This window comes from Xiphophorus couchianus, chromosome 16, assembly GCF_001444195.1.
Source record: "Xiphophorus couchianus chromosome 16, X_couchianus-1.0, whole genome shotgun sequence".
Taxonomy (NCBI): domain Eukaryota; kingdom Metazoa; phylum Chordata; class Actinopteri; order Cyprinodontiformes; family Poeciliidae; genus Xiphophorus; species Xiphophorus couchianus.
Genome location: NC_040243.1, coordinates 13513361 through 13528144, shown reverse-complemented (window position 1 = coordinate 13528144; position 14784 = coordinate 13513361). Strand labels below are relative to the sequence as shown.

Below are 14784 nucleotides of genomic sequence, written 5' to 3'. Positions count from 1 at the left end.
CAGCATCATGGTGTTATTCTTCATAACCTACTGGGGAAGATGCTCAGAATTGATGGGAAAACGGATATAAAAGACTTAAAAAGACTCCATACTGATACCGATTTGGTATTGATATTACACATATTTTTGGATGGATTCACCCAACTCTAGTATCAGAATAAAGGCGGCTGAATAGAAATGCACGCCACACTTTTCAGGTTCTCTGAGAAAGCTAAAAAAGTGTAATTTTACTTTTTTGTGTTAGTTTATGCAGCAACATTTGTGGCATTACAAAAATGTGAAAAAGTTCAAGCGGTGTGAACACTTCTGTTAGGTACTGTGAGTGCTTCAGGCTTTTATATATGTTTTTATTCTGTTTTGGGCTTGTTATGATGCACAGCAGATTGTAATATGAAACTTGTTTACACAGTGAACTGTAAGGGCCTGTCATCTGCCACTGGAGTGAAGGGTGGAGACTTGTGAGGCGTGTCGACCGAGGGGCAAATGAAGAGCGCCGAGGAGTGAACACCTCAGAGCGCACCAGCGTGCTACCAGGTCTGGGCATAAAAACAAGCTTGAAGATAAAGTGATTTCCAATTAAAAGTGATTCTGTGTGTACGTTTCATTTTCATTTGACAAGCATTGTGAAGTTCACTTCTGACAAATAATCGCTGCCAAATGGACTGCTGAGCTGAGGGAAGTTCTACTTATTTGCGCAACAGGTTCTAACTCATACAGATCCGATCCATGTAGGAGGAAGAAGCATGTTGTCAAGGTTTCGGTCATTTGGCGTCCAGCAGGAGATCAACTCATGGGATGTGGCGGCTGCAGAGTCAGGCTTAACTTTGGAAAGGTGCTCTCCAAGGTCTCCGTGTTCCTCACCATGGTCCTAATATTCACTTATTTCTTCTACTGTCTCACTGGACTTTGCGACTCGGCTCCGAGGACTTTATACAGCCAACAAGGTGCAGACGGGGGCTATGACAACGTGGACGACCGCAGCCAGGTGCTGGTGGACCTCCGGTCGCCTCCGCCTCACCACCCCGGCGCGCAGCGGCAGCTCCACAAGCGGACAGCCTCTCCGGACGCGTTGCAGGTGGACGCGGAGCAGCAGCTGTACGAGCAGGGCAGCAAGAAGGAGACAAACAGCATCCCCGTTTCCAACACCTACGGGACTAAAAAGCTTCCAAATGCCATTATCATCGGGGTGAAGAAAGGAGGAACCCGCGCCCTGCTGGAGTTTTTGCGCATCCATCCGGACGTGAGGGCGTTTGGCGCAGAGCCACATTTCTTCGACAGGTTCTATGACAGAGGGCTGGAGTGGTACAGGTAGGCTGCTTACAGAACAGGTTGTTGGTTCACATCTAAATTTAATGGAAACACAACTGTTAAAGTTGCTTTAAACTATTGCATTAAATAAAGAGTTTTAAAAAACAGCAGATCAGATACATACAAAAAGTGAAGGACAATAGACGTACCTTTTCTCATTACGTTTTTGTACACGATAGGTAAAAGGATATACATGTGTGCTGTGTGTTCGCTTGTTCACCAAGTGGTAAAGAAGGCTCAGTAGATAGAAATGAACCTTTCGTTCCAATGGAAGAAGTCTCATTTGCTCACATAAACTGTCTTAAAAATTATATTACTCAAAAAAGTCAAAAGCACTGTTAAATGTGCATGCTTTTACAAAAACATATAAACACAAGGAAATGTAACATATTAAACACATGCCAAACTGCCAACCTATAATTACAATACACAGAGTGTTGAAAATATTAATTAAACAAACAACAAAAAATATTAAATATCAAAATCTCTGCAATCAATCAACAAACCAGATGATTCTAAGAAATTGAATATTTGTTAAAATAATTTTTTTTGAGAACCAGATATTTAAAGATACAGTCCAGTTTTGGATGATTTTCACTAACAAATATACACGGGCAGTTTCCCCTGTTTGTTTGTGTCTCTGGTTTGTTAAATCTCTGGTTTCCTTGTTTCCCCTTTTTGCCTGTATTTTCTCTCAGACATTTCTCCTATTTCCTCTCATCAACTTCCGCTACTTGCCTTCTTCCCTCACAGCTGCGTACAGTTTCTAATCAGCCACCTGCTTCTTGTTCAGCAATCAAGTCTCCGGCATAAATATTTGCTTTTATGCCACCAGCCTGTTTCCTCGTGGTCTCCTACTTTTGATTTTGTTTGGATTCACTGCTGTATTTTAGTTCTTGGTTTTACTTAATTTTATGTACACCTTTGACTTTCACCTGCCTGCCTCCTGTTTCCTCCCCTGCATTTTGGGTCCCAATTTACAATTTTATGACAAGTAGCTTCAAAATCTAGATGGGGTTTAAAGGTGATTTCACATCAAATAAGCATAGGCACTGAATTATAAAGTGAAAAAGAAATTAACTTCAAAAATGTGTACAAGAGATGGTTGTGGCAATTTGTACTCAGAGGACTGCTTAGTCCTGTGTAAAAGGATAGGAAAACTAGTTTAGATCCTACTATTGATCCACAATACTTCATAGCAGGAATTAAGGTGACAGGAACAACCTAAGGTTTGAAAATAAACACAAAACGTCAAACCATACATAGGGACCACCATCCTGTTAAAAGTTGAGCCTCCTACGCATATGTGCTGATGTGTACTGTCAATAAATGAGCCAGAACACAAAAAGATTGATGTACTCAGATCAGCTTCACAAGGTACGATCCATGTGTTCTGCACTGTAGATCAAAGGGTCCTCGGGGCCCCAGAGGAGCCATTCATCATCTTGATGCCCATTTATAAACCATTTACAACCCACACTTCCACCTGTCATCCTATGTTTGCTCTGGTTGTGCTCCGCATAGGAAACCAACTATGATCACCCTGCAATGTCAACAAAAGGTCTAAGTTGGATGTTATCTTCAGCTTATGCAGATGTGATGATTTGATTACCGTGCGTGATTTTGGGGGGTTTCTAATTAGTTTCTGCTGTAGTGGCAGCAGCTGATTATGGATTGACCTGTTTGACTAAAACTGTAATTTATATCTGGGTTCAATTAAGGCTCTGAAGAGGGTTTTAGCTCACGATGAAGCTGATCCTGATCATATCCAGATGTTCTGCAAGCTTCTGAACCTGGTCCCAACTGAGCTCTCATCAGGCTGACAGGACAATAGTATTGTGAGACCTCTGAGCTAGAAAGGTGCCATGAGGAGAGGTGAAGGTTATGACAGGGTGAGGAGCATTAACAAACACAGATTTCAGAGGTTTCTCAGATGTAATTCCACCCCATCTTGCCATAAACTCCTCACTCCGCCTTAACGGAGCATATTTGGCCACATGGAAACAGTTTCACCGCTGATAATTTTAACATGTTGAAAGATTTCTGTTCCTTGTCTGTCTCTTTATGCACCGTATGAATTTTTCCTCCCCCCCGTATCCTACACTTTTACACATAGGTTCCCTCCTGTTTCTAATTACCACATTTGCATCCCAGTTTTCACACATTCTTTTCACATATTTTACCCCCTCTTCCACACACACCCCCCTGTCTGATGCGCTTCATCCTAATCCCACCTCGCTTCACTGTATTCCTCTCTGACAAAGTTTATATGTGTGAATACCTGTGGCAGATTTGGTGCTACTTACATTTTGTGTTTTTATGTGTTTAAATGACCCTGTATGGTTCTATAAACCTTTTAAAGCAGGGGTCTCAAACTCCAGTCCTCGAGGGCCGCAGTCCTGCAACTTTTAGATGTGCCTCTGCTGCACCACACCTGAATAGAATAATTAGGTCATTAGCAAGGCTGGGAGAACTGATCTACACAAGGAGGAGGTAATTAAGCCATTTCATTCCAGTGTTTTGTACCTGTGGCACATCTAAAAACTGTAGGTCTGTGGCCCTCGAGGACTGGAGTTTGAGACCCCTGCTTTAAAGTAACTGTTTTGTTGCTCCACTAATTTTGTAGTAACACCACCGGGGGCTGTAAAATAGATTTGCCATACAGTAAAATCTGCAAAACAGTACAAAGCAGATAAAATATGGTTGAGGAAAAATATAAGCTATTTGATTTCTTTATAACTCATATGTAAGATCTGCATTAGAGGTAAAGTATGCCACAGAAGGAGTAAAAACCGAAAACTTGGTTTATTAGTGTAACTTTGCACGCTTGTATTTCTTCAGATATGGGTTTGTAAAGATATAATTTTAGCTGTCATTATATGTCATATACTGTTGAGATGTGTTTGCAGTCGTCTGCAGTGATACCATGTGTGTGTACAATACTGGTTGACAGTGTGTGTACATCAGTGATTTATACATATAATATGACTTATCTATTTGAACAAGTAAGCTTTTCACAAAGACTCTAAGAAAAACAATTGAAGTCTTTATTCTTAATTGTGGATACAGAGAAAGCGCTTTAATCTTTTTTTTGTGGCTTTTGTTACATGTTCACATAGTGATTTGAAAAAGTTTTCTTCCACTTACATTTTCTACATTTTGTAATGCAATAACCGCAAACTTCCATTTCTTCAATTGAGATTTTATGCGACAGGCTGATGCAAGGTTTAAAGCATATAATGCATAATGAAAACAAACGAAAGCAAAGTTTTCAATATTTTCAACCAATGATATCTGACAGGTGCATGCATTTTACATTTAGCCCAGCTTTTACCTCCAAATATTTTGTGATTTGGAGGCACACGTTACTATTGGCTTGTATTACTAACAGTAACTAGCCTTGTTAGTGTGTTCAACTGGAAAATCCTGTTTTTCTGACTTGCAACTAAAACACTGCCCCAGTGTCACGTCTTTTAGAGCCTCTCAAAGATTTCCACTGAGGATTCAATGACCTGTACAACGATTTTGGAGAAGCTAAAGATTTGTTTTATAACCGAACCTTTCTTTAAACATTTATATAAAAAAAATAGACTTTATTTATGATAGCACAAAGAGTCTGCTACCACATGTCCTGGATGGAAAAAATTATTAAAATGACATATGAGTTTAATGGAACTTGTAAGCTGTCACAATATGAAAGTTTGATGTCAGTTGCTGAAAGTATCAAAGTGAGCTGCACTGGTGAAGACACACCATAGATTATTCTGTACCCTTCAGTAACTGTGTTAGACCCATTTATAAATGTTTTCTCTTGCTTTTATCTTTTTTTGTGTGTTACATGTCTGTATTTCCATTCCATTCTTTTGTTTGCATGTGAGCACTTAACTCATTACTGGGACAGAAAACCCACAAACATTGCATTTAAAATGAGGCGAAGGTTTAAAGAGTTTGTGATGTCGTATAGCTTACATATGGGATTTGTCAGCCACTACAGACAGCTAAAAACCCACAGCTTTTCATGAGACAATGGCATTCTATTTTTTGTCTTGACATATGAAATGCTTTAATTGTGTTTCTCATTATGTTCTCATTGTGTTTTTAAAATTTATTTTTGGTGAAATCTACCAAGAAGCCAAGTACATCTTTAAAAAGCAGCTTTCGATTTTTGAGGGGAAATGTTTAGCTATTTGGAAAGCTTGTTTTTCCTAAAGTAAAATGGGACTAACTGTGTGGATGATCCACAGGCTTAACATGTAAGACTGTGACCAATCAGACTGTTGCTAAAAGATAGCATAAATCATTTAAATCAGGACCTGTGAAGGCTGCGAGAGATGCTGCATGAGCCGACTCTTGTACTGTTTTTTTTTCCAACTGCGTTTTAAATTTCTTGATCAAATAATTTTATTTTTTAAAAAAAGGTAAACCCAACAGAAAAAAACTGAAACAACACAAGATATGACTGTATGTTATATCAAAAAAGATCAGCTGTTTCTTTCATGCTTTGAAAAACATCAAACCAAAAATTGTATCTCTGTCTCTCTCACACACCTTCTTCTATCCAGGAGGTCAAGTTCAACTAATCATCGAGCCAATCTTGATTTTTGACAGCTGAGGTTTTGGAGGTGGGCTTTTATGGTTATGGGGCAACATTTTCCCAAGTGAGGGCAATTTTACCAATGGCTCCTTCAAAATTAAGCTCTAAGGCCATTAGTGATGGCGGTTCAGTGCCCCTGATTGGCGTAGCAGACCAGGAAGTGGCTTCCACAGTGTATAGCGGTAATGTGTTTTAATGATGGTGGGTTTTGGCCGTAGTTGGGTTTAGGTGGTGTTATAAGGTTTGGGGAAAAGCCCACACTCAAACCCCAGATGGGGTGAATTATTATAATTTAAGGCACATTGTGGTTCATTTTGGGGTGCTTGTAAAAATTTTGGAATAGTTTCACTTAGGTCGTTTTAGGTCTGTGAGAAAAATAGTCAAAGAAATGATGGTTCTGTTCCAGCGGATGCCTCAGATGCTTGGTAGTCATGGTCGGTGGCGCTGCAATTTCCAGTGAAGGTAGCATGGGCCAAGGAAAATCTGAAAACAATGACACAGTCAAGAGTAGCTTGGTTAGAAATCATATAGATATGAGTTTCATCATCCCCTAACCTTTTTCACCAGATCTATATCAGAGTAAACTTAGACATCAAATTTCAATGTCAAACCAATTTTTTCACTCTTTCATGCCCTTACCTTATTTATGTCTTCTCCTGAAATGGGAAATCTATATTAACTTGGGGTGAACTGATTGCAGTTTTCTGCCTGATCATCGATTACCGATTTTTAAAAAGGTCTGATCTGCTGAATTCGATTTTGGTCAATACCAATTTTTTTTTAACTGAAATGTTGCTAAACATAGCAACGTTGCTGAATTGACAACAGAGGAGAGACAATTGTTGCATGCACCTGCAGGACAGTCTGTATCATCACCGCCACTCCAGTTAACTTCAGTGTTGATGGGCAGGGGTTCGGTAAAGCTAAAATAGTCCTTGATTCAGACTGCGTGTACTATATTGGAAAACCATCCGACAACCCAGCCAGCGCTGAGGGCTTTAATCCATAAACATTATAATTACTTTTTACATAAATACACTCCTCCTAAATACAAAGTCTCCCCATTATCTGCAGTCGTTTGCTATGTTTGGAATTTTGCTAGCATTTGCTAACTTACGCTACAAACAAAATCACCTGACTAGAAACTAAAATGTAAATGTAATCAAAACTTGATGATCACATGAAAAATATTCACCAAAGTTATATTTTCCCCCTGGAGAGGATATAAATGTCTGAGCACTTCAGGTTACTCAAAGTAAACTTTATGCCCCTTAATTGAATACAAGAGAATAAACATCCTGATTAAATCTCAGGAGACTGTGGATATCTACATTTAATGGCAATCAATTAAATTGTATTTCTGTCTAGATCAAAATGGTGGACCCACTTATACCATCATATTTATAGGTTAAAGATTGGCCATCGGTGTATTTGCCAGGTTTTCTGCGCTGCTTGCAGATTTTCCTGGATAATTGCTAAACCTCTACAACTTGTCTCTGCCTTAAAGAAATTGACATTTTTGCTTTAAAATAATGCGTTTACTTGTGGATTTGTGAATCATTCCCTCATCTCTTCACTGCATTGCTAAATTACAGGCTCTGGAAAGTCAATATTACCATGTGGGTTAGTTGGATTTGTTTCTTAGACTTTTCATACTACTCCACTTTAAATTTGTGTTTTAATAACTTGTTCAGCAGCCCTGAGGCTGAAATGACTCATTGTTCTCCCTACCCACCGTCAGCCACTATGCAAACAATTAAAACTCAGCTTTAGTGTAGTCGTTCACAAAAGTATTCAAAATTAGACTGATGTCATTATCATTCATGATAATGGTGGTGCATGCATATTCTGAGTGCAACAGCTACATACATTATTGAACTTCCCTGGAAGGTCTAAAAACTCCTAATTATAATGGACACTACTTGTCTTTCCTCAGGCATCAACAAGCCTAAAGTACCAACATACATTACTCCTTTCCTTTCTTGATGGCCACTTCAAGTAGTTTCTGTGAAAATTCAGCACTTAGGTTTTCTCAATTGGAGGTTAGCTTTTCACTTAGTCCATTAATGCATTATTAATCGTGAGGGTAAGCATCTTCTAATGCCTGCGGTATGAGCTAGTGACAATATTATTACTCGCCGTCAACGTCCCGGGACGTAATCCTCCACTTAGAGCCATAAAGAGATTCATATTCAGCTCATAGCATCAAGTGAACATATTCATACTCCTTGAACATTTCTATCACTTTACACTTAACAGCCACAAACTTCAAAGTATTTTATGTGGATTTTATGTGACAATCAAACAGTAGTTTATAATTGTGAAAGGGAAGGAAAATTCTACATGATGTTCAAATGTCTTTTACACTGTGACATCTGAAATGTGTGGCAGGCTTTTGTATTTAGCAATCCTTAGTCAGTACTTTGTACAACCATCTTGTATTGTTTCATGAAGCCTGTTTGTGCTTTAAACTTCACCAGTACTTTGTCTTTGTGATGCAAGTTTATTTATTAATTAGGTGACTCTTAAAGGCACGCCATTGAAATTAGTTTTATTTAGAGGAATATAAATAAAGGGAGTCAAATACAAGTGCATGTCAGACTTTTCAGACTTTTGAATTTCTTCTTTTTTGGGAAAATTAAATGAAAACCGTGTTTTATCTTCCTTCCACTTCACAATGATGTGCTACTTTGTGTTTGTCTATCAAATAAAATCAGAAATAAAATGCATAGAAGTTTGTGGTTGGAACTGTGAAAACACTCCAGAACTATGGATGCTTTTGCAAGCCACTGTAAAAGAAATAAGTGGGCTAACTCTGTACCTCAGAAGTCTTTGTTTTTAGTTATTTGAACAGGAGCTGATTGGCTATTTTTCCCCCTTTTAATCTGTACATTATGCTGGAATAAATGCTGACATAAGCTAATGGGTGACTAACTGTGACCAGAGTGGATGAAGAATCACCAAAAGTCTGGGAAGAGGAACCGACAGCCACATTTTTTTAAAAACATGTTAGACTTCTTTTCATTTCCAAACCACACTGTCACTTCACTTCCAGTATTTATATGCCCTCCCCCTCCTTCACTGTCAGAGGTGATGACAAGCAGTATTTCATTTAGATATGAAAGTTCCCACTCATCCTGTTGGGCAGTCCCTGGCCTTAAGGCTTCCCCTGTCACCCTTTGAGCACAACAACTCTGCTGAGAAATGTTTCCCTCACATTGTTTTTGGGGGCTCTTTTAGTTTTATTGCCTTGATTTTCCACCAGCCTTTTTAATTGGATCTCTGCTATGAACAATATCTTGGATGAAAAGACGCTGATTGTAACAAAACATTTTTCCAGCAAAAAAACAAAACAAAACAAAAAAGAACAAAACAGTTTTTATATAAATGGTCCAGTAAATGACATTATAAGCCCTAAAGTTACCAACCTGTTTTTGATTGAGAAAAAGACATGGTAGATTTAGATTTTTAATGGTCTTGTTTCCTCTGATCACACACACTTGATGTGCAGCATGCCTTTTTCTAAGGTGCTGCAGGGGTGTAAGCTGGAGCACTTCAGTGGGAGAGCCCGTAATCTGAGGGACAGGAAGTCTGTTGGCCACATCCTCGCAGAAAAGTTTGTTGTTGTTTTCTTTTTTTTAATCTAATTGTGCGATCCAGACTGCTTCCAGCATATCAGCTTTGTAATCAGCTCTGTGGCACTTCGGGGAGGAAAAAGCGTTGCATTCTTTTAACAGCAGGGAGTTCCAGACGCGTGTAGTTTATCAGCAACGCTTTTTTTGATGGGCTAAATAGAAAACATATTTGTTCCCCGAGCCTCACGTTTAGGCACAAAACTAAGATTTACAAGTTTATTGCGGGTTAAACAAGAATTTTGATTTGCACCTGGATTTTAAATGAATCATCCATGACAGATTTACAGTACTCCTTGTCGCCATATGCAGACAGATTTATGACAGAAGTTGCTACTTATTGATTCTTGGTTAATGAGACTGATTGATCAATAGGGGGACAGGCACTTGGAGGGAGAGGGGTAAAAGCCACAGCTCATTAACTATGCATGAGTATGGAAAGAAAACTAATGGTCATTATCCAAAGTGTCACTCAACAAGGAGGAGTGAAGGACAAACCCAAGCCCACGCATGACGAATCAGAGGGCAAACGCTAATTCACTTATCAGTAAACACCGTTACTGCTGTGCCCACGTGTGTGCATAGTGAAAACCACACGCATTGCAAGCACTGAGCACAATCTGTCACACAGAGACAGACTTATTGATCAGACCCAGATAAACAGAGTAAGGAGGCAGAGGATAGCCTCGTGCAATTGGATAGTGATCAATTAGAGGTCTTTTATTATGGGCATTGTAATGGGCTGAGATGGCTCACCTTGAAGTAAACACAAAAGACATAAAACTTTTTTTAAAAAGTCCTCCATCCAGAATATATTAGGATTGACAGGATATCCAACCCTCTGTGGAACAATAAAGGCTATTTCTATTCTATTTGTTATTCTATTTGTCCCGCAAGAATTTATTCACCTTCATCCATCTCTGCAATCCACATAAAGTTTTATTTGTGCGCCCTCTTTAAGCTACATCAGTTGGTGTTTATTACAAGGCCGTTTTCCTGTGGATGGGAGATACCAACGTGGCTGAAAAAGTCTGTTTCAGAAAAGCATCCATGTCAGAGTGGACTAAGCGTCTTTGCTAAATCCACTCTAAGTAATAATAAACCCATTTGATGCCATATTTAAAGTGATAAAATCAAGTGAATTCCCTCCGATAGTTGAAACTCTCAATCCATATATTTGTCTGTGGATTTGCTTGATCCACCTCTTTTCTGAGACTTTCAAGATGTTTGCTTTTCACATTCATGAAGTTACACTCATGTACTCATTATTCATCCTGACTAATGCTGCTTTTGACTAAATGATCCCAACTGAGGCTTTAGACCACTGACATCTGCTTCTATCAGCAACTTAAAAACCATAAGTAACATGTTTAAGTGATATCACCCAGTGCTAAAGCGAAACAGATATTTCTCTCAAGAGCTCAAAGAGTGAAGATTATTTCTTTAATTAGTTATCTTCTCAATGCAAACTTATGAAGAGAGGCTGCAGTATTAACGCAATACAGACTTTTGTTTGCTTTTCACTAATCATCAGATCAGACTTTGATCATGAAAAGTTTCACAGGGAAAATAAATTCCCCTCAAAACTCATCTACATTTCTGAACGACCTCTTATTATGGCCATTTGGACTCAATTGAGGCTTCCAATGTGAAACAAATAAAGCCCAAATGCTCCATTACTTGTTTATTTTATAGGAAACCACATGAATGCTTTCCATTTCCAGTAACACAATAAGATGTATGAAACCAAATTGGCCAATAGACAGTTCCTCCTCCGTTTTAATCATTGCTCATCGCCTGTTTCTCAGGCAAACCGTCTCGCTTCTGAAATCTTAGTCTGCCACAAGTCTGGCTCATACAGCTCTTCTGTCAATCACGAGCACATCTGAGACCTGAATGGTGCCGACAATGCCTGTTTGATAGATGGACTTGAAATCAAACCACAGAAGAAGAAACAATGTGCTCAAACGATACCACACATATGTTGTTTGTGAGCTACCCATATAACAAAAATAAATAGATAAATCGGTTTATTGTTCTATGGACGCAGATTACTTTACATAACTCAGAACATATCATGATATTCCAGCTCACACAGTACATGTATTGGTCTATTGTGCACAGTGTCTCCCTCCCTCTCCCCCCACCTCACAGCCATATGTTTAACACACTAGCTGAGCTCAGCAGCTGGACAGCCTGGTCACACTTCCTGCAGACATATTGGGCTCTTTAAATATGTGCAGTAACAGGCAGGGGAGGCGAGGATGAAACAGGGTGGGCGCTTTGCTCTTGCAGGAAGAAGAGGGGGTGGAAATCTGTAGGAAATTGCTGTTAAGTGGTTCTTGAGGTTTTGTGGTTTTAGACTCATCAGACCCCAAGTGAGCGGATGGTCCTACTCTGCAGACCTTCAAGTGAGGTTTCGAAGGGGCTGCAAACAATAACACGGTCTTAGATCCAAACCTTTAATCATACATGAATTGAGGTGATTTAATGAAAGAAGGGTTACGGCTACTAAAATAAGTGTGTGATCAACCTGGCAAGTTTGGCTGTAGCTTCACTCCTTCAGGTATAAGAGGTTAAAAGCACATTCCTATCCTTTGAACTTTTCACTTTTTTTTCTTTCTTTTTTTTTTTTTTACATTTGAACCACAAACATCAATGTATTTATGAGGGGTTTTATAAGACAAACCGACTCAACATAGTGAACCACTGTGAAGTGGAAGGAAAAGAGACACATTGTCTTCAAATATTTTTTATAAATAAATCAGAAAAAGTGTGGTGTGCTTTTGAATGAAATCCGCTGAGACCAAATTGCTGTACTTGTCACAAGACTAACAACAAGAACACACCATCTTAACAATGAAACGCGGTGTTGGCAGCATCATGCTGTAGACATGCTTTATTTTTTAGCAGAGACATGAAAGGTGGTCAGAATTGATGTGAAAAATGATGCAGCTAAATATAAGGACATAGTGGAAAACCTGTCAAAGGCTGTCAAAGATTTGAGACTAGTATGGGAGTTTAATGACTAAATATTTCCCCATAATCTTGTGTTAGAATGGTCTAGTCAAAGTCCACATTTACTGACACGGCATAGAAATCTATGCCATGTCACAACAAAATAAGAAAAAGCATAAGAAGTTGGCGTGAAGGATGTTAGGCTCATTGAAGAAACATTCTGATGAGTGAATGCGTTGGATCAAAATACCTAACTGGAAATTTCTTCTTCTCATCTAGAAACCTGATGCCCCGTACTCTGGACGGCCAGATCACCATGGAGAAGACACCGAGCTACTTTGTAACCAAGGAGGCTCCCAGTCGTCTTTGCACAATGAACTGCCACACCAAGCTCATTGTTGTAGTGAGGGACCCGGTAACGCGTGCGGTGTCCGACTACACCCAGACACTCACCAAGAACCCGGGACTACCATCCTTCCAGAGCTTTGCCTTGAAGAACTCCTCCACAGGACCGGTAGACTCCACTTGGAGCGCCGTGCGCATCGGCCTCTACGCCAAACATCTGGAGAACTGGCTCCAGTATTTCCCCCTGTCTCACTTTCTGTTTGTCAGCGGTGAGCGACTCGTGTCGGACCCCGCCGGGGAAATGGGACGGGTTCAGGACTTTCTGGGCCTGAAAAGAGTCATTTCAGACAAACATTTCTACTTCAACCAGACTAAAGGTTTTCCCTGTTTGAAGAAGCCAGAGGGGAGCAGCAGGCCTCGCTGCCTCGGGAAGTCAAAGGGCCGACCTCACCCCCAGATCCCATCCGAGGTTCTGCAAAGACTCAGGGACTTCTACAGACCGTTCAACCAGCGTTTCTATCAGATGAGTGGACAAGACTTTGGCTGGGACTGATAAACAACAATCAAGTCTGCCTTAAGAAAAGCCTCTTGATGTTTCTTTGAAATTTTGGAAATCTAAGATTCTCAGGGAGGGGTAAAGGCAAAAATCGTTTTGCCTGTAAATGCAACCTGATATGCAGCACTCATAAACTGCAGTAGTTTATCTGTAGAAGTGGAGCTGAGACAGACCCAGTGCTGCTAATATGCAAATATACACATTGAGGACTTTAAACCACTCTCATATGGTTTGAAGGTTTCATTTTCTTTCTTTTTTTATCTCGTTTTTGTTTATAAGATGACATCATATTTATAGTTTATGTTTAAATGTTTTTATAAAAAAAATAAACCTTTTATTTATTACCATGTACTGTTTATTACATGGCAAAGAAAGACAAAATGGCTTAGCTGAAAGGACATTGGGAATAATGTCATACTACAGCAATGCTTTGACACTTTTATTGTTTTGCTCTGTTTTCTGTTTCACCCAAAACAAGACAATCAGATGATTTGCTACACAGTGCAAAAAATTTGTATTAATTGCAGTTGAAATACAATTTATACCTCAAATGTAAATATTCAATTAAATCTACACATACAAATGTTGTATTTAGTGTTAATTGCAAATTTTTCTAAATTTTATGTGTTTCACAGAGAACCAGCTTTATCTGTTCATCACAAATGGTTACATAGTCATTAACTATTACAAAAAAAACTAAACAAAAAAAACATCTGTCAACATCTGCAAACGTCTCAATCTGCCAAAATTGTAGCGGTACAGGTAAGATATGAACTTGAACTACCATTCAGATTATTTACTGTTTCTGTGAAGGATTGACAGAAACAGTAAAGATAATAATTAATTTGTTTCTTTCAGATGTTAATGAATTGAAAAGAATCCACTAAAGTAGAGCAGCATATCAGATTATTTTTTAACAGATTTTTAACAAAGTTTTGTTGCCCAGTTTTGTGGAAATAGCTTGAAGGATAAAGGTTGGTACAGACAACAGTCTTGTCTGTTACGTCTCCATGGCAACCAAATGCTGTAGATCCAGAACTATTGCAAGAGTCTCTATTTCTTTCATTACTGCTTCAGACTTTATCTCAGACATGCACCACGGCATATGAAACTTTGTCTTCTACACAGAAGGATGCTAGCTGCCTTCTCGGTTAGTAGAGGTGGTGTCAGCAGTCTGGTTGTGGGTGTCGCCGTGAATAATCTATCCTGTTACCCATGGGATGAAAACTTGTGAGGTGATGTTGTTCCCTGTAGGACAGGACTGAGCTGTTCCCAGTTGCTCTCAACCCTATCTTCCACAGATCATATCTTTCTCCCCAGTGAAAATGAGGAAAAACTCATTCTTCCTAGAGGTAAAAGGGAACATATAGAGATGCAATGTTTTTCTCAAT

The 14784-nt window shown here is 39.2% G+C and overlaps 1 protein-coding gene across 1 annotated transcript; it reads left to right on the top strand.

Moving 5' to 3' along the window:
• Positions 1-471: 471 nt before the first annotated feature.
• Positions 472-13983, top strand: LOC114160319 (heparan sulfate glucosamine 3-O-sulfotransferase 6). The gene is made up of 2 exons (XM_028042874.1): positions 472-1308; positions 12772-13983. The coding sequence occupies exons 1-2, from the start codon at positions 791-793 to the stop codon at positions 13388-13390; spliced, it is 1137 nt and encodes a 378-aa protein (XP_027898675.1). The 5' UTR covers positions 472-790; the 3' UTR covers positions 13391-13983.
• Positions 13984-14784: the final 801 nt, after the last annotated feature.

What these genes read in the sequence shown, in the direction of transcription:
- LOC114160319 (XM_028042874.1), top strand. Translation starts at nt 791, where the DNA reads ATGGGATGTGGCGGCTGCAGAGTCAGGCTTAACTTTGGAAAGGTGCTC. An exon ending in AGAGGGCTGGAGTGGTACAG is followed by an intron (nt 1,309 to 12,771) that starts GTAGGCTGCTTA and finishes CTTCTCATCTAG; the next exon opens with AAACCTGATGCCCCGTACTC.